The following is a 27,900-nucleotide window of genomic DNA, read 5'->3' as shown; positions in this document are numbered from 1 at the left end:
ACTACAAACAACTCATTTACAGACATGATGTGTGAAAAGTCTATCTTGAGACCAAACCCTGTAATAAAACAACCAAGTCAAAAAAATTATAAAGAAAAACATATCATGATAAAACACTATTGATGTTTATAATTAAAGAATGTTTTTAATAAAACACATTTAATTTGGTTGAGAAAATACATCCCAGTACAGGGAATTAATCTAAATAAAAAAGAGAAATGTAATGAGAACATTTGACATAATTAGAGTTCTCTCTTTGTCATCATCCTCTTCATCTTCTTCTCCTCCTCTTCTTTCTTGGGAGACCCCTCTTCCTCCTTGTGGAAGACCTTCCCATCAGGCTGCTTTTTCCATGTCACTTTGGTGTCTGCAGGTAACCCCTGCTCATTCAGCTTGTTCCTTATCTGGAGAAACACAAAGACACACATAGACACACAACATTATACCATCTATTGCATCTTGTCTATACCGGTTGGTCATGGCCCATCCATATATTTATAAATATGAGGAGATGAGGCTTATATTTGTCCAATTTCACACATGTTCAAATGTGTTTTAATATACATGCGTGTTTTGGAAATGTGTTTTTGGATATCCCACTCTCCATGAGACACCCTTGGAGAGTGGGGTCACCGCCAGGATAGAAGGTCATCGACAAACAGACAAGGACCCAGACCAGAGAGGAGGTCATCCACAACAGACTAGATCCCAGACCAGAGAGGAGGTCATCTACAACAGACTAGGACCCAGACCAGAGATGTGATCTATACAGTTTGTATCATTACTGAGTTGGTTCTTCATGAACAGGGGGAAACTCACATCTTGTAAGATGGTGTCCTGAACAGCAGGATCACTGATGTTCAGATTTTGATCCTTTGGGGTCATCTTCATTCTCACCACATGTCTCTTCAGTTGAGGTTTCTCAGGGGTCTCCACAGCTGAGTCTACAAGATAATACAATCCCACAATGACAGTAGCGAATCATGGGGGAATTAGAATTCTCCTGTCATCATTATATTATTAAGACCAGTAGGAGAATGTTGTAACTTACCATAGCAGATGAAAGGATAGTTGAGGACACAGGGCACATTTATCCATTTATAATAATAATCAGAAGAAGGATCAGAAGACACCAGAGTGCAGTTGTGTATATCTGGTGAAGGCCATCCTGGAAACCAGTTTCTGAATGAGGAGTCACTCTGGTCTGACCATCTCCAGGAGTCTAGAAACAGACCGATCCACACAGGAAGTCCCCTCAGTGATATCTTCTTCTCCATCTCTGTGTTCTCAGTCTGGTTCCTCACACTGACCAGGTCTGTGTGATACTGTCTGCAGTATCTCTGAGCATCTATCCAGTTCTTGTTCTCCTGAATTAAGACGTATGTTAGGTTGGTGTCTTGTTTTCCTGCAAAAGTCAAATTGAATGATCAATATAAATATCCAGAGAAATATCATCTACTGATCATCTATAGTACATGTTGTCATTGATTTGATAACAGATCAATAACTGACTAACAACTTAAAGCTCTCATGAGTCTGTTTCAACTCAATGGCAGCTCCAGCACTTAGAACAGGCTTCATCATTAGTATGTAAACACTCACCATCATAACAGATGAAGTGATGCTGGTCATCACAGGAGGCGTCGTTCCACAGACCAGCTGGACTCATTAAAACACAGTTACCATTTTGGGGCGTCCCAGTGTCCCAGTTTCTGAACTCAGTCTCCCCCTCTCTGTAGAGAGACCAGTGCCACTTCATTGAGTCTCCCATCTTCAGTCCGATCCAGAACCACAAGTTATAACTACTGACACTGGTAATCAGCCTGTTCAGGTCCTCCATGTCATCTACTGTAGCCAGATCAGTGTAATGTGCTCTGCAGTAACTCTGGGCATCAGTCCAGTTTGTATTGTTGGTAATGGGGTGATACTGCTGAAGACATGAGGAAGGTGTGTAGAATCCTGTGAACATAAAAATTATTCACGAGGTACATTTTCTTCATCACCTTCTCAACCCCAACCATATTATCTATGGATTTGTTCACATGCAGTACACACTGGTGTGGAAACACACACACACACACACACACACACACACACACACACACACACACACACACACACACACACATCCAAACACAGTTTGTAGAGCATGATGCATCCATAAACACACACACACAGCATACATGACCACACTTTTCCTGCGTGTGTTTTCAATGTGCATTTGTTAGGTTGGTGATGGATCGTTGAGGAGCGGTAGACTACCTTGGGTGTACAATTTTCAAATAAATCATTATGTATTCTGCAGTTATTCTATTGCTATTATTTCTGTTAGCAATGACATGTACAGTGCATGTTAATAGTATCTTCTGATTATAATTATGTCTATATCTATTATCTTCCAAAATGTAAGGATGTTTATCTGGCTGTCTGATAACACATTCTGATTGAGTGTCTTGTCCTGCACTTTGTAAAATCCCAGGGTGCATTTTGGTTCCTTTCTAAACATAGAAGTGTGAAGCAAAGAGGAGTCTGTCCACAAAAGAGTTGAAGAGAACTCGCAAAGAGTTGAGTCCTCATTCACCCCCCCCCCCCCCCTGTAGTCTAGAGCAATTTTCTAGGTTAGCTAGCCAGCTATTGTCGTTCTTTTAACGTAACGTAACGTAATCAACACTAGCCAGCTAGCCCCCGAATAGCAGCACTGTAGAAACTATTACACTCGACGGAACGACTGTTATGCACTTGAGTGAAGACCCAAAAGCGGTTTAACAGAAACAGAGTTCTTTTAATGAAAAAACAGGAATGGCATAGATCCTCTTCCGACGTTGTCAATGGCACAATAGACTACCCGCAGAGAGGGCGACAAATGAAACATAAAGTCCCTCTGATGAATAGCTGGGTAGCGGCGACAGGCTGCAGGTCGCTCTGGGTCGGTGCGGGTCACAGAGGAACGGTGGTACCTGATCACACGTAGCATATGATGAACTGGACACAGTGCAAACAAAAGATAGTGAGAAGTGTACAGGATGCACCTGCCAGGCAGACTCCGACAGGATAGGACTAGGAGGAAGCAAACGAGACGATAGCTTGCTTCTGGCATGAGAAACACAAACGAGAATCTGACACCGAAAGTAGCAGGAACAGAGAGAGAAATAGAGACCTAATCAGAGGGAAAAAGGGAACAGGTGGGGAAAGGGTGAACGAGCTAGTTAGGGGAGATGAGGAACAGCTGGAGAAGGAGAGAAAGAGAAGGTAACCTAATAAGACCAGCAGAGAGAGACAGAGTGAAGAGAAAGGACAGGAACAGACATAATAAGACATGACAGTACCCCACCCCACTCACCGAGCGCCTCCTGGCGCACTCGAGGAGGAAACCTGGCGGCAACGGAGGAAATCATCGATCAGCGAACGGTCCAGCACGTCCCGAGAGGGAACCCAACTCCTCTCCTCAGGACCGTACCCCTCCCAATCCACTAGGTACTGATGACCACGGCCCCGAGGACGCATGTCCAAAATCTTACGAACCCTGTAGATAGGTGCGCCCTCGACAAGGATGGGGGGGGGAGGGACGAGCGAGGGCGCGAAGAACGGGCTTAACACAGGAGACATGGAAGACCGGGTGAACGCGACGAAGATATCGCGGGAGAAGAAGTCGCACTGCGACAGGAATAATGACTTGAGAAATACGGAACGGACCAATGAACCGCGGGGTCAACTTGCGAGAAGCTGTCTTAAGGGGAAGGTTCTGAGTGGAGAGCCATACTCTCTGACCGCAACAATATCTAGGACTCTTGGTTCTACGCTTATTAGCGGCCCTCACAGTCTGCGCCCTATAACGGCAAAGTGCCAACCTGACCCCCTTCCAGGTGCGCTCGCAACGCTGGACAAAAGCCTGAGCGGAGGGGACGCAGGACTCGGCGAGCTGAGATGAGAACAGCGGAGGTTGGTACCCGAGGCTACTCTGAAAAGGAGATAGACCGGTCGCAGACGAAGGAAGCGAGTTGTGGGCGTACTCTGCCCAGGGGAGCTGTTCTGACCAAGACGCAGGTTTACGAAAAGAAAGACTGCGTAAGATGCGACCAACAGTCTGATTGGCCGGTTCGGCTTGACCGTTAGACTGGGGATGGAAGCCGGACGAGAGACTGACGGAAGCCCCAATCAAACGGCAAAACTCCCTCCAAAATTGAGACGTGAACTGCGGGCCTCTGTCCGAAACGACGTCTGACGGAAGGCCATGAATTCGGAAAACATTCTCGATAATGATCTGAGCCGTCTCCTTAGCAGAAGGGAGCTTAGCGAGAGGAATAAAATGAGCCGCCTTAGAGAATCTATCGACAACCGTAAGAATAACTGTCTTCCCCGCTGACGAAGGCAGTCCGGTGATTAAAATCTAAGGCGATGTGAGACCACGGTCGAGAGGGAATGGGAAGCGGTCTGAGACGGCCGGCAGGAGGAGAGTTCCCAGATTTAGTCTGCGCGCAGACCGAACAAGCAGCGACAAATCGACGCGTGTCACGTTCCCGAGTGGGCCACCAGAAACGCTGGTGAGCCCAACGAGCCTGACGCGCATTAAGTCGTTTGGCTGAACGGATGTACTCAAGGTTCCTATGGTCAGTCCAAACGACAAAAGGAACGGTCGCCCCGTCCAACCACTGTCGCCATTCGCCTAGGGCTAAGCGGATGGCGAGCAGTTCGCGATTACCAACATCATAGTTACGTTCCGACGGCGATAAGCGATGAGAAAAAAATGCGCAAGGATGGACCTTGCCGTCAGAGAGGGAGCGCTGAGAAAGAATGGCTCCCACGCCCACCTCTGACGCGTCAACCTCAACAACGAACTGTCTAGAGATGTCAGGTGTAACAAGAATAGGTGCGGATGTAAAACGATTCTTGAGAAGATCAAAAGCTCCCTGGGCGGAAACGGACCACTTAAAGCACGTCTTAACAGAAGTAAGGGCTGTGAGGGGAGCTGCCACCTGACCGAAATTACGGATGAAACGACGATAGAAATTCGCGAGGCCAAGAAAGCGCTGCAGCTCGACGCGTGACTTAGGAACGGGCCAATCAATGACAGCCTGGACCTTAGCGGGATCCATCTTAATGCCCTCAGCGGAAATAACGGAACCGAGAAAAGGGACAGAGGAGGCATGAAAAGTGCACTTCTCAGCCTTCACATAAAGACAGTTCTCTAAAAGGCGCTGGAGGACGCGTCGAATGTGCTGAACATGAATCGGGAGAGACGGTGAAAAAATCAGGATATCGTCCATGTAAACGAAAACAAAAATGTTCAGCATGTCTCTCAGGACGTCGTTAACTAGTGCCTGAAAGACAGCTGGAGCGTTAACGAGGCCGAAAGGAAGAACCCGGTATTCAAAGTGCCCTAACGGAGTGTTAAACGCCGTCTTCCACTCGTCCCCCTCCCTGATGCGCACGAGATGGTAGGCGTTACGAAGGTCCAATTTGGTGAAAAACCTGGCTCCCTGCAGGATCTCGAAGGCTGAAGACATAAGAGGAAGCGGATAACGATTCTTAACTGTTATGTCATTCAGCCCTCGATAATCCACGCATGGGCGCAGGGACCCGTCCTTCTTCTGAACAAAAAAAAACCCCGCTCCGGCGGGAGAGGAGGAGGAGACTATGGTACCGGCGTCGAGCGATACAGACAAATAATCCTCGAGAGCCTTACGTTCGGGAGCCGACAGAGAGTATAATCTACCCCGGGGGAGTAGTTCCCGGAAGGAGATCAATACTACAGTCATACGACCGGTGTGGAGGGAGAGAAGTGGCCTTGGAACGACTGAACACCGTGCGCAGATCGTGATACTCCTCCGGCACCCCTGTCAAATCACCAGGCTCCTCCTGTGAAGAAGAGACAGAGGAAACAGGAGGGATAGCAGACATTAAACAGGTCACATGACAAGAGACATTCCAGGATAGGATAGTATTACTAGACCAATTAATAGAAGGGTTATGGCGAACTAGCCAGGGATGACCCAAAACAACAGGTGTAAAAGGTGAACGAAAAATTTAAAAAGAAATGGTTTCGCTATGATTACCAGAGACAGTGAGGGTTAAAGGCAGCGTTTCACGCTGAATCTTGGGGAGAGAACTACCATCTAAAGCGAACAAGGCCGTGGGATCCCTTAACTGTCTGAGAGGAATGTCATGTTCCCGAGCCCAGGTCTCGTCCATAAAACAGCCCTCCGCCCCAGAGTCTATCAAGGCACTGCAGGAAGCAGATGAACCGGTCCAGCGGAGATGAACCGGAAAGGTAGTGCAGGATCTTGAAGGAGAGACCTGAGTAGTTGCGCTCACCAGTAGCCCTCCTCTTACTGATGAGCTCTGGCTTTTACTGGGCATGAGGTGACAAAATGACCAGCGGAGCCGCAGTAGAGACAGAGGCGGTTGGTGATTCTCCGTTCCTTCTCTTTGGCCGAGATGCGGATACCCCCCAGCTGCATAGGCTCAGAACCCGAGCCGGCGGAGGAGGGTGGCAGTGATGCGGCAGGTGGCAGTGATGCGGAGAGGGGGGCAACGGAGAACGCGAGCTCCTTTCCACGAGCTCGGCGACGAAGATCAAACCGTCGCTCTATGCGAATAGCGAGAGCTATTAAGGAGTCCAGGCTGGAAGGAACCTCCCGGGAGAGAATCTCATCCTTAACCTTGGCGAGGAGACCCTCCAGAAAACGAGCGAGCAAAGCCGGCTCGTTCCAGTCACTAGAGGCAGCGAGAGTGCGAAACTCAATAGAATAATCCGTTATGTATCGATTCCCCTGACATAGGGAAGACAGGACCCTGGAAGCCTCTTCCCCAAAAACAGAATGTTCAAAAACCCGTATCATCTCCTCCTTAAAGTCCAGATACTGGTTAATACACTCAGCCCTCGCCTCCCAGATTGCCGTGCCCCACTCACGCGCCCGCCCGGTAAGGAGAGAAATGACGTAGGCGATGCGAGCTGTGCTCCTGGAGTAAGTGTTGGGCTGGAGAGAAAACACCACATCACACTGAGTGAGGAATGAGCGGCACTCAGTGGGCTCCCCAGAGTAACACGGCGGGTTATTGATCCTGGGCTCCGGAGACTCGGAAACCCTGGAAGTGGGCGGTGGATCGAGGTGGAGTTGGTGAACCTGTCTTGTGAGGTCGGAGACTTGGGCGGCCATGGTCTCAACGGCATGTCGAGCAGCAGACAATTCCTCCTCGTGTCTGCCTAGCATCGCTCCCTGGATCTCGACGGCGGAGTGAAACGGGTCCGGAGCCGCTGGGTCCATTCTTGGTCAGATTCTTCTGTTATGCACTTGAGTGAAGACCCAAAAGCGGTTTAACAGAAACAGAGTTCTTTTAATGAAAAAACAGGAATGGCATAGATCCTCTTCCGACGTTGTCAATGGCACAATAGACTACCCGCAGAGAGGGCGACAAATGAAACATAAAGTCCCTCCGATGAATAGCTGGGTAGCGGCGACAGGCTGCAGGTCGCTCTGGGTCGGTGCGGGTCACAGAGGAACGGTGGTACCTGATCACACGTAGCATATGATGAACTGGACACAGTGCAAACAAAAGATAGTGAGAAGTGTACAGGATGCACCTGCCAGGCAGACTCCGACAGGATAGGACTAGGAGGAAGCAAACGAGACGATAGCTTGCTTCTGGCATGAGAAACACAAACGAGAATCTGACACCGAAAGTAGCAGGAACAGAGAGAGAAATAGAGACCTAATCAGAGGGAAAAAAGGGAACAGGTGGGGAAAGGGTGAACGAGCTAGTTAGGGGAGATGAGGAACAGCTGGAGAAGGAGAGAAAGAGAAGGTAACCTAATAAGACCAGCAGAGAGAGACAGAGTGAAGAGAAAGGACAGGAACAGACATAATAAGACATGACAACGACTTGATTAGTGTAGTGTCAACAACGCAGCCACTGCCAGCTAGCCTACAAAGTCAACAACGCAGCCACTGCCAGCTAGCCTACTCCAGCAGTACTGTATCATTTCAATCATTTTAGTCAATAAGATCTTGCTACGTAAGCTTAACTTTCTGAACATTCGAGACGTGTAGTCCACTTGTCATTCCAATCTCCTTTACATTAGCGTAGCCTCTTCTGTAGCCTGTCAACTATGTGTCTATCTATCCCTGTTCTCTCCTCTCTGCACAGACCATACAAACGCTCCACACTGCGTGGCCGCGGCCACCCTAATCTGGTGGTCCCAGCGCGCACGACCCACGTGGAGTTCCAGGTCTCCGGTAGCCTCTGGAACTGCCGATCTGCGGCCAACAAGGCAGAGTTCATCTCAGCCTATGCCTCCCTCCAGTCCCTCGACTTCTTGGCACTGACGGAAACATGGATCACCACAGATAACACTGCTACTCCTACTGCTCTCTCTTCGTCCGCCCACGTGTTCTCGCACACCCCGAGAGCTTCTGGTCAGCGGGGTGGTGGCACCGGGATCCTCATCTCTCCCAAGTGGTCATTCTCTCTTTCTCCCCTTAACCATCTGTCTATCGCCTCCTTTGAATTCCATGTTGTCACATTTACCAGCCCTTTCAAGCTTAACATCCTTATCATTTATCGCCCTCCAGGTTCCCTCAGAGAGTTCATCAATGAGCTTGATGCCTTGATAAGCTCCTTTCCTGAGGACGGCTCACCTCTCACAGTCCTGGGCGACTTTAACCTCCCCACGTCTACCTTTGACTCATTCCTCTCTGCCTCCTTCTTTCCACTCCTCTCCTCTTTTGACCTCACCCTCTCACCTTCCCCCCCTACTCACAAGGCAGGCAATACGCTCGACCTCATCTTTACTAGATGCTGTTCTTCCACTAACCTCATTGCAACTCCCCTCCAAGTCTCCGACCACTACCTTGTATCCTTTTCCCTCTCGCTCTCATCCAACACTTCACACACTGCCCCTACTCGGATGGTAACGCGCCGTCCCAACCTTCGCTCTCTCTCCCCCGCTACTTTCTCCTCTTCCATCCTATCATCTCTTCACTCTGCTCATACCTTCTCCAACCTATCTCCTGATTCTGCCTCCTCAACCCTCCTCTCTTCCCTTTCTGCATCCTTTGACTCTCTATGTCCCCTATCCTCCAGGCCGGCTCGGTCCTCCCCTCCCGCTCCGTGGCTCGACGACACATTGCGAGCTCACAGAACAGTGCTCCGGGCAGCCGAGCGGAAATGGAGGAAAACTCGCCTCCCTGCGGACCTGGCATCCTTTCACTCCCTCCTCTCTACATTTTCCTCCTCTGTCTCTGCTGCTAAAGCCACTTTCTTCCACTCTAAATTCCAAGCATCTGCCTCTAACCCTAGGAAGCTCTTTGCCACCTTCTCCTCCCTCCTGAATCCTCCCCCTCCTCCCTCTTTGCAGATGACTTCGTCAACCATTTTGAAAAGAAGGTCGACGACATCCGATCCTCGTTTGCTAAGTCAAACGACACCGCTGGTTCTGCTCACACTGCCCTACCCTGTGCTCTGACCTCTTTCTCCCCTCTCTCTCCAGATGAAATCTCGCTTCATGTGACGGCCGGCCGCCCAACAACCTGCCCGCTTGACCCTATCCCCTCCTCTCTTCTCCAGACCATTTCCGGAGACCTTCTCCCTTACCTCACCTCGCTCACCAACTCATCCCTGACCGCTGGCTACGTCCCTTCCGTCTTCAAGAGAGCGAGAGTTGCACCCCTTCTGAAAAAACCTACACTCGATCCCTCCGATGTCAACAACTACAGACCAGTATCCCTTCTTTCTTTTCTCTCCAAAACTCTTGAACGTGCCGTCCTTGGCCAGCTCTCCCGCTATCTCTCTCAGAATGACCTTCTTGATCCAAATCAGTCAGGTTTCAAGACTAGTCATTCAACTGAGACTGCTCTTCTCTGTATCACGGAGGCGCTCCGCACTGCTAAAGCTAACTCTCTCTCCTCTGCTCTCATCCTTCTAGACCTATCGGCTGCCTTCGATACTGTGAACCATCAGATCCTCCTCTCCACCCTCTCCAAGTTGGGCATCTCCGGCGCGGCCCACGCTTGGATTGCGTCCTACCTGACAGGTCGCTCCTACCAGGTGGCGTGGCGAGAATCTGTCTCCTCACCACGCGCTCTCACCACTGGTGTCCCCCAGGGCTCTGTTCTAGGCCCTCTCCTATTCTCGCTATACACCAAGTCACTTGGTTCTGTCATAACCTCACATGGTCTCTCCTATCATTGCTATGCATACGACACACAATTAATCTTCTTCTTTCCCCCTTCTGATGACCAGGTGGCGAATCGCATCTCTGCATGTCTGGCAGACATATCAGTGTGGATGACGGATCACCACCTCAAGCTGAACCTCGGCAAGACGGAGCTGCTCTTCCTCCCGGGGAAGGACTGCCCGTTCCATGATCTCGCCATCACGGTTGACAACTCCATTGTGTCCAACTCGCAGAGCGCTAAGAACCTTGGCGTGATCCTGGACAACACCCTGTCGTTCTCAACTAACATCAAGGCGGTGGCCCGTTCCTGTAGGTTCATGCTCTACAACATCCGCAGAGTACGACCCTGCCTCACACAGGAAGCGGCGCAGGTCCTAATCCAGGCACTTGTCATCTCCCGTCTGGATTACTGCAACTCGCTGTTGGCTGGGCTCCCTGCCTGTGCCATTAAACCCCTACAACTCATCCAGAACGCCGCAGCCCGTCTGGTGTTCAACCTTCCCAAGTTCTCTCACGTCACCCCGCTCCTCCGCTCTCTCCACTGGCTTCCAGTTGAAGCTCGCATCCGCTACAAGACCATGGTGCTTGCCTACGGAGCTGTGAGGGGAACGGCACCGCAGTACCTCCAAGCTCTGATCAGGCCCTAAACCCAAACAAGGGCACTGCGTTCATCCACCTCTGGCCTGCTCGCCTCCCTACCACTGAGGAAGTACAGTTCCCGCAAAGCCCAGTCAAAACTGTTCGCTGCTCTGGCCCCCCAATGGTGGAACAAACTCCCTCACGACGCCAGGACAGCGGAGTCAATCACCACCTTCCGGAGACACCTGAAACCCCACCTCTTCAAGGAATACCTAGGATAGGATAAAGTAATCCTTCTCACCCCCCTTAAATGATTTAGATGCACTATTGTAAAGTGGCTGTTCCACTGGATGTCAGAAGGTGAATTCACCAATTTGTAAGTCGCTCTGGATAAGAGCGTCTGCTAAATGACTTAAATGTAATGTAAATGTAAAGCTAGGGGCAGAGTGAATACAAAGAGAACAGAGTTATGTTTCTCTTTTTTACCACAGTTCACTTTAAACAGGACTGAGATCAGTTACTTTAAACAGGACTGAGATCAGTTACTTTAAACAGGACTGAGATCAGTTACTTTAAACAGGACTGAGATCAGTTACTTTAAACAGGACTGAGATCAGTTACTTTAAACAGGACTGAGATCAGTTACTTTAAACAGGACTGAGATCAGTTACTTTAAACAGGACTGAGATCAGTAACTTTAAACAGGACTGAGATCAGTTACTTTAAACAGAAATGAGATCAGTTACTTTAAACAGGAATGAGATCAGTTACTTTAAACAGGACTGAGATCAGTTACTTTAAACAGGAATGAGATCAGTTACTTCAAACAGGACTGAGATCAGTTACTTTAAACAGGACTGAGATCAGTTACTTTAAACAGAACTCAGATCAGTTACTTTAAACAGAACTCAGATCAGTTACTTTAAACAGGACTGAGATCAGTTACTTTAAACAGAACTGAGATCAGTTACTTTAAACAGGACTGAGATCAATTACTTTAAACAGAACTGAGATCAGTTACTTTAAACAGAACTCAGATCAGTTACTTTAAACAGGACTGAGATCAGATACTTTAAAAATAACTAAGATCAGTTACTTTAAACAGGACTGAGATTAGTTACTTTAAACCGGACTGAGATCAGTTACTTTAAACAGAACTGAGATCAGTTACTTTAAACAGGACTGAGATCAGTTACTTTAAACACGACTGAGATCAGTTACTTTAAACAGGACTGAGATCAGTTACTTTAAACAGGACTGAGATCAGTTACTTTAAACAGGACTGAGATCAGTTACTTTAAACAGGATCATATGTGAAAACACCTCACAGAAATTAGGGCTCATAAATGTCACAGTTTATTCATTACATTAGCAATTACATTAATACCTGTACATAAGAGAAACAACTGATACATTTCCATTAGGTGGTCAGTATAGTCAGGACCATTTTTCACGTTATTTGTAACTTATTTTGTACATAATGTTTCTGCAACCGTATCTTACAGCAAACAAGACCTTCTGGATTTCAGGACAGCGATCACTCACCTCGGATTAGACGAAGCAGGACGCACAGCACATTCTCCGAACACCCGACAAGGCCAATATCCCAGTTATTTGCAAGAGGAAGAGACGCAGGTACAGACAACACAGAGCTGGATGCCTTGTACTGATCCGCAGAAGGCAAGTGGTAAAGCTGCGGTTACCATCAATATTGCTCGCCAACGTGCAACCATTGGACAATAAATTAGACGAGGTACGATCACGAATATCCTACCAACGGGACATCAGAAACTGAAATATCCTATGTTTCACAGAATCGTGGCTGAATGGTGATATGGATATTCAGCTAGCGGGATATACGCTGCACCGGCAAGAAAGAACAGCACAATCCAGTAAGACGAGGGGGTGCGGTCTGTTTATATTTGTAAAGAACAGCTGGCGCACAAAATCTAAGGAAGTTTCTAGATTTTGCTTGCCTGAAGTAGAGTATATTGTGATAAATTGCAGACCACACCACTTGCCTAGAGAGTTTTCAGCTACGCTTTTATTGGCTGTTTATTTACCACCACAGAAGGATGCTGGCATTAAGACCACACTCAGTCAGCTGTATAAGGAAATAAGCAAACAGGAAACCACTCACCCAGAGGCGGCGCTCCTATTGGCCGAAGACGTTAATGCAGGGAAACTAAAACCAGTTCTACCTCATTCCTATCAACATGTTAAATGTGCAACCAGAGGGAAAGCAATTCTGGATCACCTGTACTCCACACGCAGAGCCGTGTACAAAGCTCTCCCTCGCCCTCCATTTGGTAAATCCAACCACAAATCTATACTCTAGATTCCTGCTTACAAGCACAAATTAAAGAAGGATGTACCAGTGACTCGGTCTATAAAAAGGTGGTCAGATGAAGCAGATGCTAAACTAAAGGACTGTTTTGCTATCACAGACTGGAAAATGTGCCCTTGGATTCTTCCAATGGCATTGAGGAGTACACCACATCAGTCACTGGCTTTATCAATAAGGGTATCGAGGACGTCGTCCCCACAGTGACTGTACGTACATACCCCAACCAGAAGCCATGGATTACAGGCAACATTCGCACTGAGCTAAAGGGTAGAGCTGCAGCTTTCAAGATGCGGGACTTTAACCCGGAAGCTTATAAGAAATCATGCTATGCCCTGCGACGAACCATCAAACAGGCAAAGCATCAATACAGGTCTAAGATTAAATGGTACTAGACTGGCTCCGACGCTCGTCTTATGTGACAGTGCTTGCAAATTTTTACAGACTACAAAGGGAAGCACAGCCACTAGCTGCCCAGTGACTAAAGCCTACCAGATGAGCTAAATCACTTCTATGCTCGCTTCGAGGCAAGGAAAAATGAGGCATGCATGAGATCATCAGCTGTTCCGGAAGACTGCGTGATCACGCTCTCCGTAGCCGATGTAGGAAAGACCTTTTAACAGGTCAACATTCACAAGGCTGCGCTGCCAGACGGATTACCAGGATTACCAGGTGTGCTCCGGTCATGTGCTGACCAACTGGCAGATGTCTTCACTGACATTTTCAACATGTCCCTGATTGAGTCTATAACACCACCATGTTTCAAGCAGACCACCATAGTCCCTGTGCCCACAAACATGAAGGCAACCTGCCTAAAAGACTACAGACCCGTAGCACTCACGTCTGGAGACATGAATTGCTTTGAAAGGATGGAAATGGCTCACATCAACACCATTATCCCAGAAACCCTAGACACACTCCAATTTGCATACCGCCCAAACAGATCCACAGATGATGCAATCTCTATTGCACTCCACACTGACCTTACCCACCTGGACAAAAGGAACATTTATGTGAGAATGCTATTCATTGACTACAGCAACACAATAGTACCCTCAAAGTTCATCACTAAGCTAAGGATCCTGGGCCGAATCACCTCCCTCTGCAACTGGATCCTAGACATCTTGACGGGACGCCCCCAGGTGGTGAGCGTAGTTAGCAACACAACTGCCACGCTGATCCTCACCACTGGAGCCCCCAAGGGTTGCGTGCTCAGTCCACTCCTATTCTCCCTATTCACCTACGACTGCATGACCAGGCACAACTCCAACACCATAATTAAGTTTACTGATGACACAACAGTGGTAGGCCTGATCACTGATAACGACAAGACAGCCTATAGGGAGGAAGCCAGAGACCTGGCAGGGTGGTGCCAGAATAATATCCCTCAACGTAATCAAGACTAAGGAGATGATTGTGGACTACAGGGATAGGAGGACCGAGCACGCCCCCATTCTCATCGTCGGGGCTGTAGTGGAGCAGGTTGAGAGCTTCAAGTTCCTTGGTGTCCACATCACCAACAAACTAGAATGGTCCAAACACACTAAGACAGTTGTGACGAGGGAACGACAAAGCCTATTTGGCATGGGCCCTGAAAAAGATTTGGAATGGGCCCTGAAATCCTCAAAAGGTTCTACAGCTGCAACATCGAGAGCATCCCGACTGGTTGCATCACTGCCTGGTACGGCAACTGCTTGGCCTCGGACGGCAAGGCACTACTGTAGGTAGTGCGTACGGCCCAGTACATCACTGGGGCTAAGCTGCCTGCCATCCAGGACCTCTACACCAGGCGGTGTCAGAGGAAGGCCCTAAAAGTTGTCAAAGTCCCCAGCCACCCCAGTCATAGACTGTTCTCTCTACTCTCGCATGTCAAGAGGTACCGGAGTGCCAAGTCTAGGACAAAGGGCTTCTCAATAGTTTTTACCCCCAAGCCATAAGACTTCTGAACAAGTAATCAAAAGGCTACACAGACTATTTGCATTGTGCCCCCCAAACCCTCTTTTACGCTGCTGCTATACTCTCTTTTTTATCATATATGCATAGTCACTTTAACTATACATTCATGTACATACTGCCTCAATTGGCCCGGCCAACCAGTGCCCCCGCATATTGCCTAGTAGGGCTATTTGCATTGTGTCCCGCCACCCACCATCACCCACCAACCCCTCTTTTAAGTTACGGCAACTCTCTGTTCATCATATTTGCATAGTCTCTTTAAACATATCTACATGTACATACTACCTGAATCAGCCCGACTGACCATTGCCTGTATATAGCCTCGCTACTGTATATAGCCTCGCTACTGTTATAACCTCGCTACTGTATATAGCCTCGCTACTGTTATAGCCTTGCTACTGTATATAGCCTCGCTACTGTTATAGCCTCGCTACTGTATATAGCCTCTCTACTGTTATAGCCTTGCTACTGTTATAACCTCAATACTGTATATAGCCTCGCTACTGTTATAGCCTCGCTACTGTATATAGCCTCGCTACTGTTATAGCCTCGCTACTGTTATAGCCTCGCTACTTTATATAGGCTCGCTACTGTTATAGCCTCGCTACTGTTATAGCCTCGCTACTTTATATAGCCTCGCGACTGTCATAACCTCCCTACTGTATATATCCTCTCTACTGTTATAGCCTCGCGACTGTCATAACCTCCCTACTGTATATATCCTCTCTACTGTTATAGCCTCGCTACTGTATATAGCGTCGCTACTGTATATAGCCTCGCTACTGTTATAGCCTCGCTACTGTATATAGCCTCGCTACTGTTATAGCCTCGCTACTGTATATAGCCTCGCTACTGTTATAGCCTCGCTACTGTTATAGCCTCGCTACTTTATATAGCCTCGCTACTTTTATAACCTCGCTACTGTATATCTTTGCTACTGTTATAACCTCGCTACTGTATATAGCCTCGCCACTGTTATAGCCTCGCTACTGTATATAGCCTCTCTACTGTATACAGCCTTGATACTGTTATAACTTCGCTACTGTATATAGCCTCTCTACTGTATATAGCCTCTGTACTGTATATAGCCTCCATACTGTATGTAGCCTCTCTACTGTATATAGCCTCTCTACTGTATATAACCTCTCTACTGTATATAACCTCTCTACTGTATATAGCTTCTCTACTGTATATATCCTCTCGACTGTATATAGCATCTCTACTGTATATAGCCTCTCTACTGTATATAACCTCTCTACTGTATATAGCCTCTCTACTGTATATAACCTCTCTACTGTATATAGCCTCTCTACTGCATATAGCCTCTACTGTATATAACCTCTCTACTGTATTTAGCCTCTCTAATGTATATAGCCTCTCTATTGTTTATAACCTCTCTACTGTATATAAACTCTCTACTGTATATAACCTCTCTACTGTATATAGCCTCGCTACTGTATATAGCCTCACTACTGTATATAGCCTCGCTACTGTATATAGCCTCTACTGTATATAGCCTCGCTACTGTATATAGCCTCGCTACTGTATATAGCCTCACCACTGTATATAGCCTCTACTGTATATAGCATCTCTACTGTATATAGCCTCTCTACTGTATATAGCCTCTCTTCTGTATATAGCCTCTCTACTGTATATAGCCTCTACTGTATATAACCTCTCTACTGTATATCGCCTCGCTACTGTATATAGCCTCTATTGTATATAGCCTCGCTACTGTATATTGCCTCGCTACTGTATATAGCCTCTACTGTATATACCCTCGCTACTGTATATAGCCTCGCTACTGTATATAGCCTCACCACTGTATATAGCCTCTACTGTACATACCCTCGCTACTGTATATATTCTCGCTACTGTATATAGACTCTACTGTATATAGCCTCGCAACTGTTATTTTTCACTCTTTTTTTTACTTTTGTTTTTATTTCTTTACTTACCTAATACCTTTTTTGCATTGCTAGAGCCTTTAAGCATTTCACTGTAAGGTCTAAACATGTTGTATTTGTCGCACGTGACAAATTAACTTTGATTTGATTATTTCAGGAATAGTGAAGGCTGTCCTCACCAGATATGAGCTGCCAACACTGGGACACACTGGGCCACACTGGGCCAAAGTCTTGGGGATAATATGGAGCCGATTGGCAAGAAAGTATCGGCCCAATGTGGGCATGTTTGCTGGGACACACACACAGTAAACTTCTCCTTCTTTACTGATATGACCTGACAGGACAGGTGGAGATAATGCTCCCCACATAGAGGGTTATCACCTGTTCAGAGACAGGAACAATCAGTGATTGTTAGGTTCGGTTTCTAAAGTATTGGAAGTGGGTAGGGATGAAAAACCTCAACATAACATTTGCAGGGGAACATGGTGGATTATTCTACACTGTTCTACACATGGTGGATTATTCTACACTGTTCTACACATGGTGGATTATTCTACACTGTTCTACACATGGTGGATTATTCTACACTGTTCTACACATGGTGGATTATTCTACACTGTTCTACACATGGTGGATTATTCTACACTGTTCTACACATGGTGGATTATTCTACACTGGAACCTTCAAATCCTGTAATAAAAATGTATCTAATAAATATAATAAACATTTCTCTACAAGGAAATATGAAATATCTACAATCGAAAATGGCCTCACCTGATTTTTGAAGAAAAGTCTCTTCCTCTCGCTCTCTCTCTCTCTCTCTCTCTCTCTCTCTCTCTCTCTCTCTCTCTCTCTCTCTCTCTGTCTGTCTGTCTGTCTGTCTGTCTGTCTGTCTGTCTGTCTGTCTGTCTGTCTGTCTGTCTGTCTGTCTGTCTGTCTGTCTGTCTGTCTCTCTCTCTCTGTCTCTCTCTCTCTCTCCCTCTGTCTCTCTCGCTATCCAACTCTCTCCCCTTTCTCTCTCTCTTTCTCTCTCACTTTCTCTCTCTCTGTCTCTCTATCTCTCTCTCGCTATCCAACTCTCTCCCCTTTCTCTCTGTCTGTCTCTCCTACTGTGTGTCTGTCATCACATGTTTGTTCCTTTTTAAACCTTACACTGCTCCTCATTTGCTTGAATTTGTTATTCATCTGAAATTCAAACAAAACTGTGACGTGACATTCATCCCACAGGAAAAGGGGTTGGACAGAGCCAGAGAAGGAAACAGTTAGAGAGGCTTTACAGAACATGTTCATGTGATGGTTCTGTTGATCCAAAGGAGATAACCCCGTCCTCTTGACAGACATATTGCCCAGAAATTGCCTCATTGTTCCGAAAAGGACCCAACTCCTAAAAAGGGTTGAGTAATTTCAAGAATTGTTCAGATCAGTGAGGCCTGAAATGAGAGTGATACAAGGTATGAAGAGAGTTCCAGAAGGACGATGGTCCAAGTCAACACCAATGATTCCCACAGTTGTGTCAAGTTGGCTGGTAGTGGATCTGTACTCCAAATAGCTCATTCCATCTCATCCCTCATGATCAATTGGATTGATATCTGCTGACTGGTGAATGACTGTTAACTGTCATGGAGAGAGCAGGTGGTCCTGATGTCTTGTACACTCAGTGTCTAGATAAATACCTCCAGCATTGGGTCCTTCCTCCCTCTCCTCTTTCATTGGGTGCTGTGACCTCCCTCTCCTCTTTCATTGGGTGCTCTGCCCTCCCTCTCCTCTTTCATTGGGTGCTCTGCCCTCCCTCTCCTCTTTCATTGGGTGCTCTGCACTCCCTCTCCTCTGTCATTAGGTGCTCTGCCCTCTGCTCAGGTTTTAAACGAGCGTGCAATTGACATGCTCATTTCAGGAATGTCCACCGGAGCTGTTACCAGAGAATTTAATGTTAATTTATCTACCATAAACTGCCGCCATCATCGTTTTAGAGATTTTAGCAGTACGTCCAACCGGCCTCACAACCGCAGACACTATGTAGTGTGTGGTGTGGACTAGTGGTTTGCAACGTTGTGAACAGAGTGCCCAATGGTGCAGGTAGGGTTATGGTATGGACAGGCATAATGAGTGCATAGAAATACTGTGACGAGGTCCTAAGGACATTCTGTGACTAACAGTTATCTGTGACTAACAGTTATCTGTGACTAACAGTTATCTGTGACTAACAGTTATCTGTGACGAACAGTTGTCTGTGACTAACATGTGTCTGTGACTAACAGTTATCTGTGACTAACATCTGTCTGTGACTAACATGTGTCTGTGACTAACAGTTATCTGTGACTAACATCTGTCTGTGACTAACATGTGTCTGTGACTAACAGTTATCTGTGACTAACAGTTATCTGTGACTAACAGTTATCTGTGACTAACATCTGTCTGTGACTAACATGTGTATGTGTCTAACAGTTATCTGTGACTAACAAGTTGTCTGTGACTAACAGTTATCTGTGACTAACAGTTTACTGTGACTAACAAGTTGTCTGTGACTAACAGTTGTCTGTGACTAACAGTTATCTGTGACTAACAGTTATCTGTGACTAACAGTTGTCTGTGACTAACAGTTATCTATGACTAACAGTTGTCTATGACTAACAGTTATATGTGACTAACAGTTATCTGTGACTAACAAGTTGTCTGTGACTAACAGTTATCTGTGACTAACAGTTATCTGTGACTAACAGTTATCTGTGACTAACAAGTTGTCTGTGACTAACAGTTGTCTGTGACTAACAGTTATCTGTGACTAACAGTTGTCTGTGACTAACAGTTGTCTATGACTAACAGTTGTCTATGACTAACAGTTATCTGTGACTAACAGTTATCTGTGACTAACAAGTTGTCTGTGACTAACAGTTATCTGTGACTAACAGTTATCTGTGACTAACAGTTGTCTGTGACTAACAGTTATCTGTGACTAACAGTTGTCTGTGACTAACAGTTGTCTGTGACTAACAGTTGTCTGCGACTAACAGTTATCTGTGACTAACAGTTGTCTGTGACTAACAGTTGTCTGTGACTAACAGTTATCTGTGACTGACAGTTATCTGTGACTAACAGTTGTCTGTGACTAACAGTTATCTGTGACTAACAGTTGTCTGTGACTAACAGTTATCTGTGACTAACAGTGGCATGTTTGTATTCCCTGTGAAATCCATAGATTAGGGCCTCATTCATTTATGTTCAGCGGGAAAAGAATTAAGACATCTTCACTTTTTCCACATTTTGTTATGTTACATCCTCATTCTAAAATTGTTTTGTTTTTTTATCCTCATCAATCGACTCACAATACCCCTTAATGAAAAAGCAAAAACAGGTTTTTAGAAATTTCTACAAATGTATAAAAACAAAATATTCAAAGAATACCTTATTTACAAATGATGTATTTATATTCAGACCCTTTGCTATATGACTCGAAACTGAGCTCAGGATGATCCTGTTTCAATTGACCATCTTGATGTTTCTTCTACAGTTCTTGATTGGAGCTCAACTGTGTTAAACTCAATTGATTGGACATGATTTGGAAAGGCACACACCTGTCCATATAAGGTACAACAGTTGACAATGCATGTCAGAGTAAAAAACAGGTCATGGTGTCAAAGGAATAATCTGTAGAGCCCTGAGACAGGATTACCTCGAGGCACAGATCTGGGAAAGGGTACTAAAAATGTTATGCAGCATGTAACTTCTCTAGGGTAGGGTGCAGCATTGGGAATTTTGGAAGAAAAGCGTGCCCAAATTAAACTGCCTGCTACTCTGCCATAAAAGCTAGAATATGCATTAGTAGATTTGCATAGAATACACTCTGAAGTTTCTAAAACTATTTGCATGATGTCTGTGAGTATAACAGAACTCATATGGCAGGCAAAAACCTGAGACACAATCCATCAGGAAGTGGGAAATCTGAGGTTTGTAGTTTTTCGAATCTTGCCCAATCGAATACACAGTGTCTATGGAGTCATGTTGCACTTCCTAAGACTTCCACTAGATGTCAACAGTCTTTAGAAACGTGTTTGATGCTTCAACTGTGAAGTGTCGCCGAATGAGAGGTGAATGAGTCAGGGGTCTGCCAGCAGCCACGAGCTCAGTCTCGCGCGTTCACGTGAGAGCAACCTGCATTCCATTGCATTTCTGAAGACAAAGGAATTCTCCGGTTGGAACATTATTGAAGATTTATGTTTAAAACATCCTAAAGATTGATTCTATACATCGTTTAACATGTTTCTACGGACTGTAACGGAACTTTTGGACATTTCGTCTGAAACTAGTGAATGCCCTTCGTGACTTTGGATTTGTTTACAAAACGTGCTAACAAAAGTAGCTATTTGGACACAATGATGAACATTATCAAACAAAACAAAACATTTATTGTGGAACTGGGATTCCTGGGAGTGCATTCTGATGAAGATCATCAAAGGTAAGTGAATATTTGTAATGCTATTTCTGACTAATGTTGACTCCAACATGGCGGATATCAATTTGGCTTGATTTGTCGTCTGAGCACCGTACTCAGATTATTGCATGGTTTGCTTTTTCCTTAAAGTTTTTTTGAAATCTGACACAACGGTTGCATTAAGGAGAAATATGTCTTTAATTCTGTGAATAACACTTATATCGTTTATCGATGTTTATTATGAGTATTTTTGTGAATTGATGTGGCTCTCTGAAAAATCATGTTTTGGAACTACTGAACATAATGCGCCAAAGTAAACTCAGATTTTTGGATATAAATATGAACTTTACCGAACAAAACATACATGTATTGTGTACCATGAAGTCCTATGAGTGTTATCTGATGAAGATCATCAACGGTTAGTGATTCATTTTATCTATATTTCTGATTTTTGTGACTCCTCTCTTTGGCTGGAAAAATGGCTGTGTTTTTCTGTGACTTGGCTCTGACCTAACATAATCGCTTGGTTTGTTTTCGTCGTAAAGCCTTTTTGAAATCGGACACTGTGGCTGGATTTACAAAAAGTGTATCTTTAAAATGGTGTAAAATACATGTATGTTTCAGGAATTTTAGTTATGGGATTTCTGTTGTTATGAATTTGGTGCCCTCCAGTTTCACTGGCTGTTGACGAGGTGGGAGGCTACCGTCACACATACCCTAGAGAGGTTAAAGGTCCCCAAGAACACTGTGGCCTCATGGAAGAAATTTAGAACCACCAAGACACTTCCTAGAGCTGGCCGCCGGGCAAAACTGAGCAATCGGGGGAGAAGGGCCTTGGTTAGGGAGGTGACCATGAACCCGGTGGTTACTCTGACAGAGCTCTAGGGTTCCTCTGTGGAAATGGGAGAAAATTCCAGAAGGACAACCATCTCAGCAGGACTCCACCAGTCAGGCCAATGTGGTAGAGTGGCCAGACGGAAGCCACTCCTCTGTAAAAGGCACATGACAGCATGCTTGAAGATTGCCAAAAGGCAGATGAAGACTCTCAGACAATGAGAAAAAAGATTCTCTGGTCTTATGAAACCAAGATTGAGCTCTTTGGCTTGAATGCCAACCGTCACGTCTGGAGGAAACCTGGCACCATAACAACGGGTGAAGCATGGTGGTGGCAGCATCATGCTCTGTGGATGTTTTTCAATGGCAGGGACTGTGAGAGACTAGTCAGGATCGAGGGAAAGATGAGCCGAGAAAAGTACAGAGAGATCCTTAATGAAAACCTGCTCCAAAGCTCTCAAGACGTCAGACTGGGGCGAAAGTTCACCTTCCAACAGGTCTAAGCAGACAGCCAAGACAATGCAGGAGTGGCTTCGGGACAAGTCTCTGAATGTCCTAGAGTGGCCCAGCCAGATGCCAGACTTCAAACATCTATGGAGAGACTTGAAATATTTGTGCAGCAACGCTTCCGTCCAACCTGACAGAGCTTTTAGAGGATCTGCAGAGAAGAATGGGAGAATCTCCCCAAATACAGGTGTGCCAAGCTTGTAGCGTCAATTCCAAGAAGACTCGAGGCTGTAATCACTGCTGAGGGTGCTTCAACAAAGTACTGAATAAAGTGTCTGAATACTTATGTAAATCTAATATTTCCATTTTTATTTGTAATACATTTGCATAGAAATGTAAGAACCTGTTTATTCTTTGTCATTATGGGGTATTGTGTGTAGATTGATGAGGGGGAAAAACTGTTATGGAAAACGTCAAGGGGTCTGAATACATTCCCTAATTCACTGCAGACCATAATAGAAAATATAATATAACCTTTCAACCAAAAGTACTCAAGCATACATTTTCCATATTGGCGGCCTCAGGGGAAACAAACCTACAATCCTGGCATTGAAAGCTGTCATGCCCTGACCTAAGAGTGCCATTTTATTTCTAATAAAAATTTTCACTTCACATTTCATGTGGAAAGGGATGTTGTGCCTTGAATGGGGGGGGGGCAGAATGGTCCCTTCCAACTCTCGCTCACACTTCCTCTCCATCTAGCTACGGGTCCGGTAGAGCATGGCGCTTGCAACGCCAAGCGTCGTGGGTTCGATTCCCGCTGGGACCACCCATATGTAAAAGTAGTGGCCCCAGCCGACTTGTAAGTCGCTTTGGACAAAAGCGTCTGCTAAATGGGATATATTATTATTATTATATTATTATTACAAATTATTTGGTTAGGTCAGGGTGTGATGTGGGGTGGGCATGCTATGTTTTGTTTTCTATGTTTCTTTATTTCTATGTTTTGGCCGGGTATGTTTCTCAATCAGAGACAGCTGTCTATCATTGTCTCTGATTGGGAATCATACTTAGGTAGCCCTTTTTCCCTGATTTCACTGTGGGTAGTTTACTTTGTTAGAGGCAGTACAGCCGAAGTTAAGCCTCACGGTTGTTTCTTAGTTTGTTGTTTTGTTGGCAACATTTTAAATAAAAGGAAAATGTATACTCACCACGCTGTACCTTGGTCTACTTCTTATGATGCCCTTGACAGAACTACCCACCACCAAAGGACCAAGCAGCGTGGCCATGAGCAGCAGGGATCCTGGGCGCGGGAGAAGAGAGAATGGAGGACATCTTGGACATGGGAGGAGGTTATCGCAGGGGACAAGAAACTGCCATGGAAACAGGCTGAAGGCTGAAGGAGGAGCGACTTTGCTACCAGGAGTCACAGCAACTGAGCAGGCACGCTCCAGTGACGCTCCAGTGATCCTCCAGTGATGATCCATGGCATGAAGCCTCCAGTGATGATCCATGGCAAGAAGCCTCCAGTGATGATCCATGTCAAGAAGCCTCCAGTGATGATACATGGCACGAAGCCTCCAGTGATGATACTCCTCCGGCAATGGACTCCAGTCCGGAGCCTCCGGCGACGGCCTCCAGTCAGGAGCCTCTGGCGACGGCCTCCAGTCCGGAGTCTCATGCGACGGCCCCCATTCCTCTGCCCAGTCCGGGGCCCGCAGCGAGGTTGCCCAGTCCGGGGTCCGCAACGAGGGTGCCCAGTCCGGGGCCCGCAGCGAGGGTGCCCAGTCCGGGGCCCGCAGCGAGGGTGCCCAGTCCGGAGCCCGCAATGAGGGTCCCCAGTCCGGGGCCCGCAACGAGGGTCCTCATTCCGGGGCCCGCAACGAGGGTTCCCAGTCCGGGGCCTGCAGAGAGGGTCCCCAGTCTGGGGTCGGTGGTTGGGGTCCACACACCAGAGACGCCACCAAAGTGGGGTGAGCCAGAGGTGGAGCAGGGTCTACGTCCCGTACCCGAGCCGCCACAGCGAATAGATGCCCACCCAGACCCTCCCCTTTTGGTTCAAGTTTTGCAGCCGGAGTCTGAACTTTTGGGGGGGGGGTACTGTCACTCCCAGACGTTTTATTTCTCAATTTGGTTAGGTCAGGGTGGGATGTGGAGTGCGCATTCTATGTTTAGTTTTCTATGTTTCTTGATTTCTATGTTTTGGCCAGGTGTGGTTCTCAATCAGGGACAGCTGTCTATTGTTGTCTCTGATTTGGAATCATACTTAGGTAGACCTTTTTCCGTCCTTTCAGTGTGGGAAGTTTACTTTGTTAGAGGAAGTATAACCGAAGTTAAGCGTTTTGTTGGCGGTTTGGTCTACTGGTCTATTTCTTTCGTCGGCCATGACAAAAGCACGATGCTCTACAAATTGAGCCACACAGCACCACAACACACATGAGAGTTGGCAAGAGGCCACAAACAGATCTGAGACCAGGTTCATTACTGATGTCACATCATTGTGTGTTCCAGGAATTATCCTGGGTCTGGTTGATGTGGTAAAGTTCCCCTCTGTCTAATTTGAGGAAGTTATGCAAAATGTAACTAAAGCTCTGGTCAGCAGGACATGGTTCTAACTGATACCAGTGTATCAGAGTCCTGAAGAGAGGAATTGATTACACATTATGTCTAGATGTCTTCATCATAAAGGTAAAATATGTCAATTAAAAATAAGTTGAAACTTGAAGAATCACAACTCTAGACCGATACTGTCAATCTGCAACATTTATTTATTTGATCATCAGAAAAGACAACTTCATTAACCAATAAAAAACATGCTGAGACTACATTGGCTATGCAGTATGTAAACTGTGGACTAAATACATTCCAATTAAAGAAAGTTACATTCCAATGAGAAAAACACATTGATACTCACAGTGCTGTGAAAAAGAATTTGCCCTTTTTCTGATATTCTCTATTTTTGCAAAAATGTTATACTGAATGTTATTAGAACTTCAAACAAAACCTAAAATTAGATCAAGTGAACCTGAGTTACTTATACTTATTTTATCTATTTAATTAACAAAGTTATGCAACACCCAATTCCCCTGTGTGAAAAAGTAGTTGCCCCTTTATACTCAATAACTGGTTGTTCCACCTTTAGCTCTAATGACTACAACCAAACACTTCCTGTAGTTCTTGATCAGTCTCTCACATTGCTGTGGAGGAATGTTGGACCACTCTTCCACACAGAACTGCTGTAACTCAGCAAAGCATCCTCAAACCATCACACTACCACCACCATGCTTGACGATTGATATGAAGTGTTTCACTGAGGAATGCAGTGTTTGGTTTTCAGCAGAGACAATGGGACCCATCTGGTCCAAAACGTTAGTAGAAGGAACCATGAGTACTGCTCAGTATCAAGTATCAGCAAGACAATGATCCAAAACACACAATCAATTCTACATGAAAATGGTTAAAAAGCAACACATTTGTAGTTTTGGAATGACCTAGTCAAAATTCAGACCTAATGATCACATTTGCGATGTTGTGGCTGGACTCGAAACGACCAGTTCAAGATTGAAAACCCACAAATGTTGCTATGTTCACTTTTTAACACATGAACATTGAGTGATACATAACTGTGTTATGAAATAAATGAAATAAGTATGTAATTGTTGTGTTACTTGTTCACTCAGGTTCCCTTCATCTAATATTCTGTTTTCTTTGAAGATCTGATAACATTCTTCATCTTAAATGCGTAAAAGTTGAGAAGATTAGAAAGGAGACAAATACTCTTTCACAGCCCTGAATATCAACATAACTACAAACAACTCATTTACAGACATCATGTGTGAAAAGTCTATCTTGAGACCAAACCCTGTAATAAAAGTCAAAATAATTCTAAAGAAAAACATATCATGATAAAACACTATTAATGTTTATACTTAAACAATTTACTTAATAAAACACATTTATTTAGGTTCAGAAAATGCATCCCAGTACAGATAATTAATCTAAATTTAAAAAAGAGAAAAGTTAGGAGAACATTTTACATAATCAGAGTTCTCTCTTTGTCATCATCCTCTTCATCTTCTTCTCCTCCTCTTCTTTCTTGGGAGACCCCTCTTCCTCCTTGTGGAAGACCTTCCCATCAGGCTGCTTTTTCCATGTCACTTTGATGTCTGCAGGTAACCCCTGCTCCTTCAGCTTGTTCCTTATCTGGAGAAACACAAAGACACACAGAGACACACAATATTGCACTCTATAATAGTAATTCTGAAGATCTACAACTACCAATACTTCCTGCTATACTGACACGTTCTTCACTACCCTTTGAGAGAGGGGTCACAGCCAGGGTAGAAGGTTGTCCACAAAATACTAAGACCCAGACCAGAGAGGAGGTCATCTACAACAGACTAGGACCCAGACCAGATAGGAGGTCATCTACAACAGACTAGGACCCAGACCAGAGAGGAGGTCATCCACAACACACTAGGAACCAGACCAGAGAGGTGATCTATACAGTTTTTATCATTACTGAGTCGGTTCTTCATGAACAGGGGGAAACTCACATCTTGTAAGATGGAATCCTGAACAGCAGGATCACTGAAGTTCAGATTTTGATCCTTTGGGGTCATCTTCATTCTCACCACATGTCTCTTCAGTTGAGGTTTCTCAGGGGTCTCCACAGCTGGACCTACAAGATAATACAATCAGACAATGCCAGTAGTCAATCATGGGGGAAACATTAGAGTTCTCCTGTCATCATAATATCAGGCAGATCAGGTGGAGAATATGGTAACTTACCATAGCAGATGAAAGGATTGGTGACGTCACAGGGATGATTTATCAATGAAGCATAATTATAATAATAATAATGATAAGGATCAGAACACACCAGAGTGCAGGTGTATCCCTGATCTGTTGAAGGCCATCCTGGCAACCAGTTTCTGAATGAGGAGTCACTCTGGTCTGACCATATCCAGGAGTCTAGAAACAGACCGATCCACACAGGAAGTCCCCTCAGTGATATCTTCTTCTCTATCTCTGTGTTCTCAGTCTGGTTCCTCACACTGACCAGGTCTGTGTGATGCTGTCTGCAGTATCTCTGAGCATCTATCCAGTTCTTGTTCTCCTGAATTAAGACATATGTTAGGTTGGTGTCTTGTTTTCCTGCAAAAGCCAAATTGAATGATCAATACAAATATCCAGTGAAATATCATCTACTGATCATCTATAGTACATG

General features: G+C 45.6%; 1 protein-coding gene across 1 annotated transcript in view; it reads right to left on the bottom strand.

Annotated features, from left to right (window-relative positions):
- Window positions 1–242: 242 nt before the first annotated feature.
- LOC135515529 (uncharacterized) overlaps window positions 243–27,900 on the bottom strand; it is a 37,369-nt gene continuing 9,711 nt past the window's right edge. The window contains exons 4-11 of the mRNA XM_064939146.1: window positions 27,462–27,827; window positions 27,227–27,351; window positions 26,720–26,873; window positions 23,902–23,973; window positions 1,603–1,959; window positions 1,052–1,405; window positions 820–944; window positions 243–404 (exon numbers count right to left, since the gene is read on the bottom strand). Coding sequence (XP_064795218.1) covers window positions 243–404; window positions 820–944; window positions 1,052–1,405; window positions 1,603–1,959; window positions 23,902–23,973; window positions 26,720–26,873; window positions 27,227–27,351; window positions 27,462–27,827 — 1,715 coding nt within the window. The remainder of the gene's footprint in view (window positions 405–819; window positions 945–1,051; window positions 1,406–1,602; window positions 1,960–23,901; window positions 23,974–26,719; window positions 26,874–27,226; window positions 27,352–27,461; window positions 27,828–27,900) is intronic.

The sequence above is a fragment of the Oncorhynchus masou genome, chromosome 27 (assembly GCF_036934945.1).
Source record: "Oncorhynchus masou masou isolate Uvic2021 chromosome 27, UVic_Omas_1.1, whole genome shotgun sequence".
Classification (NCBI taxonomy): Eukaryota; Metazoa; Chordata; class Actinopteri; order Salmoniformes; family Salmonidae; genus Oncorhynchus; species Oncorhynchus masou.
This window is presented reverse-complemented; position numbering and strand designations above follow the sequence as displayed.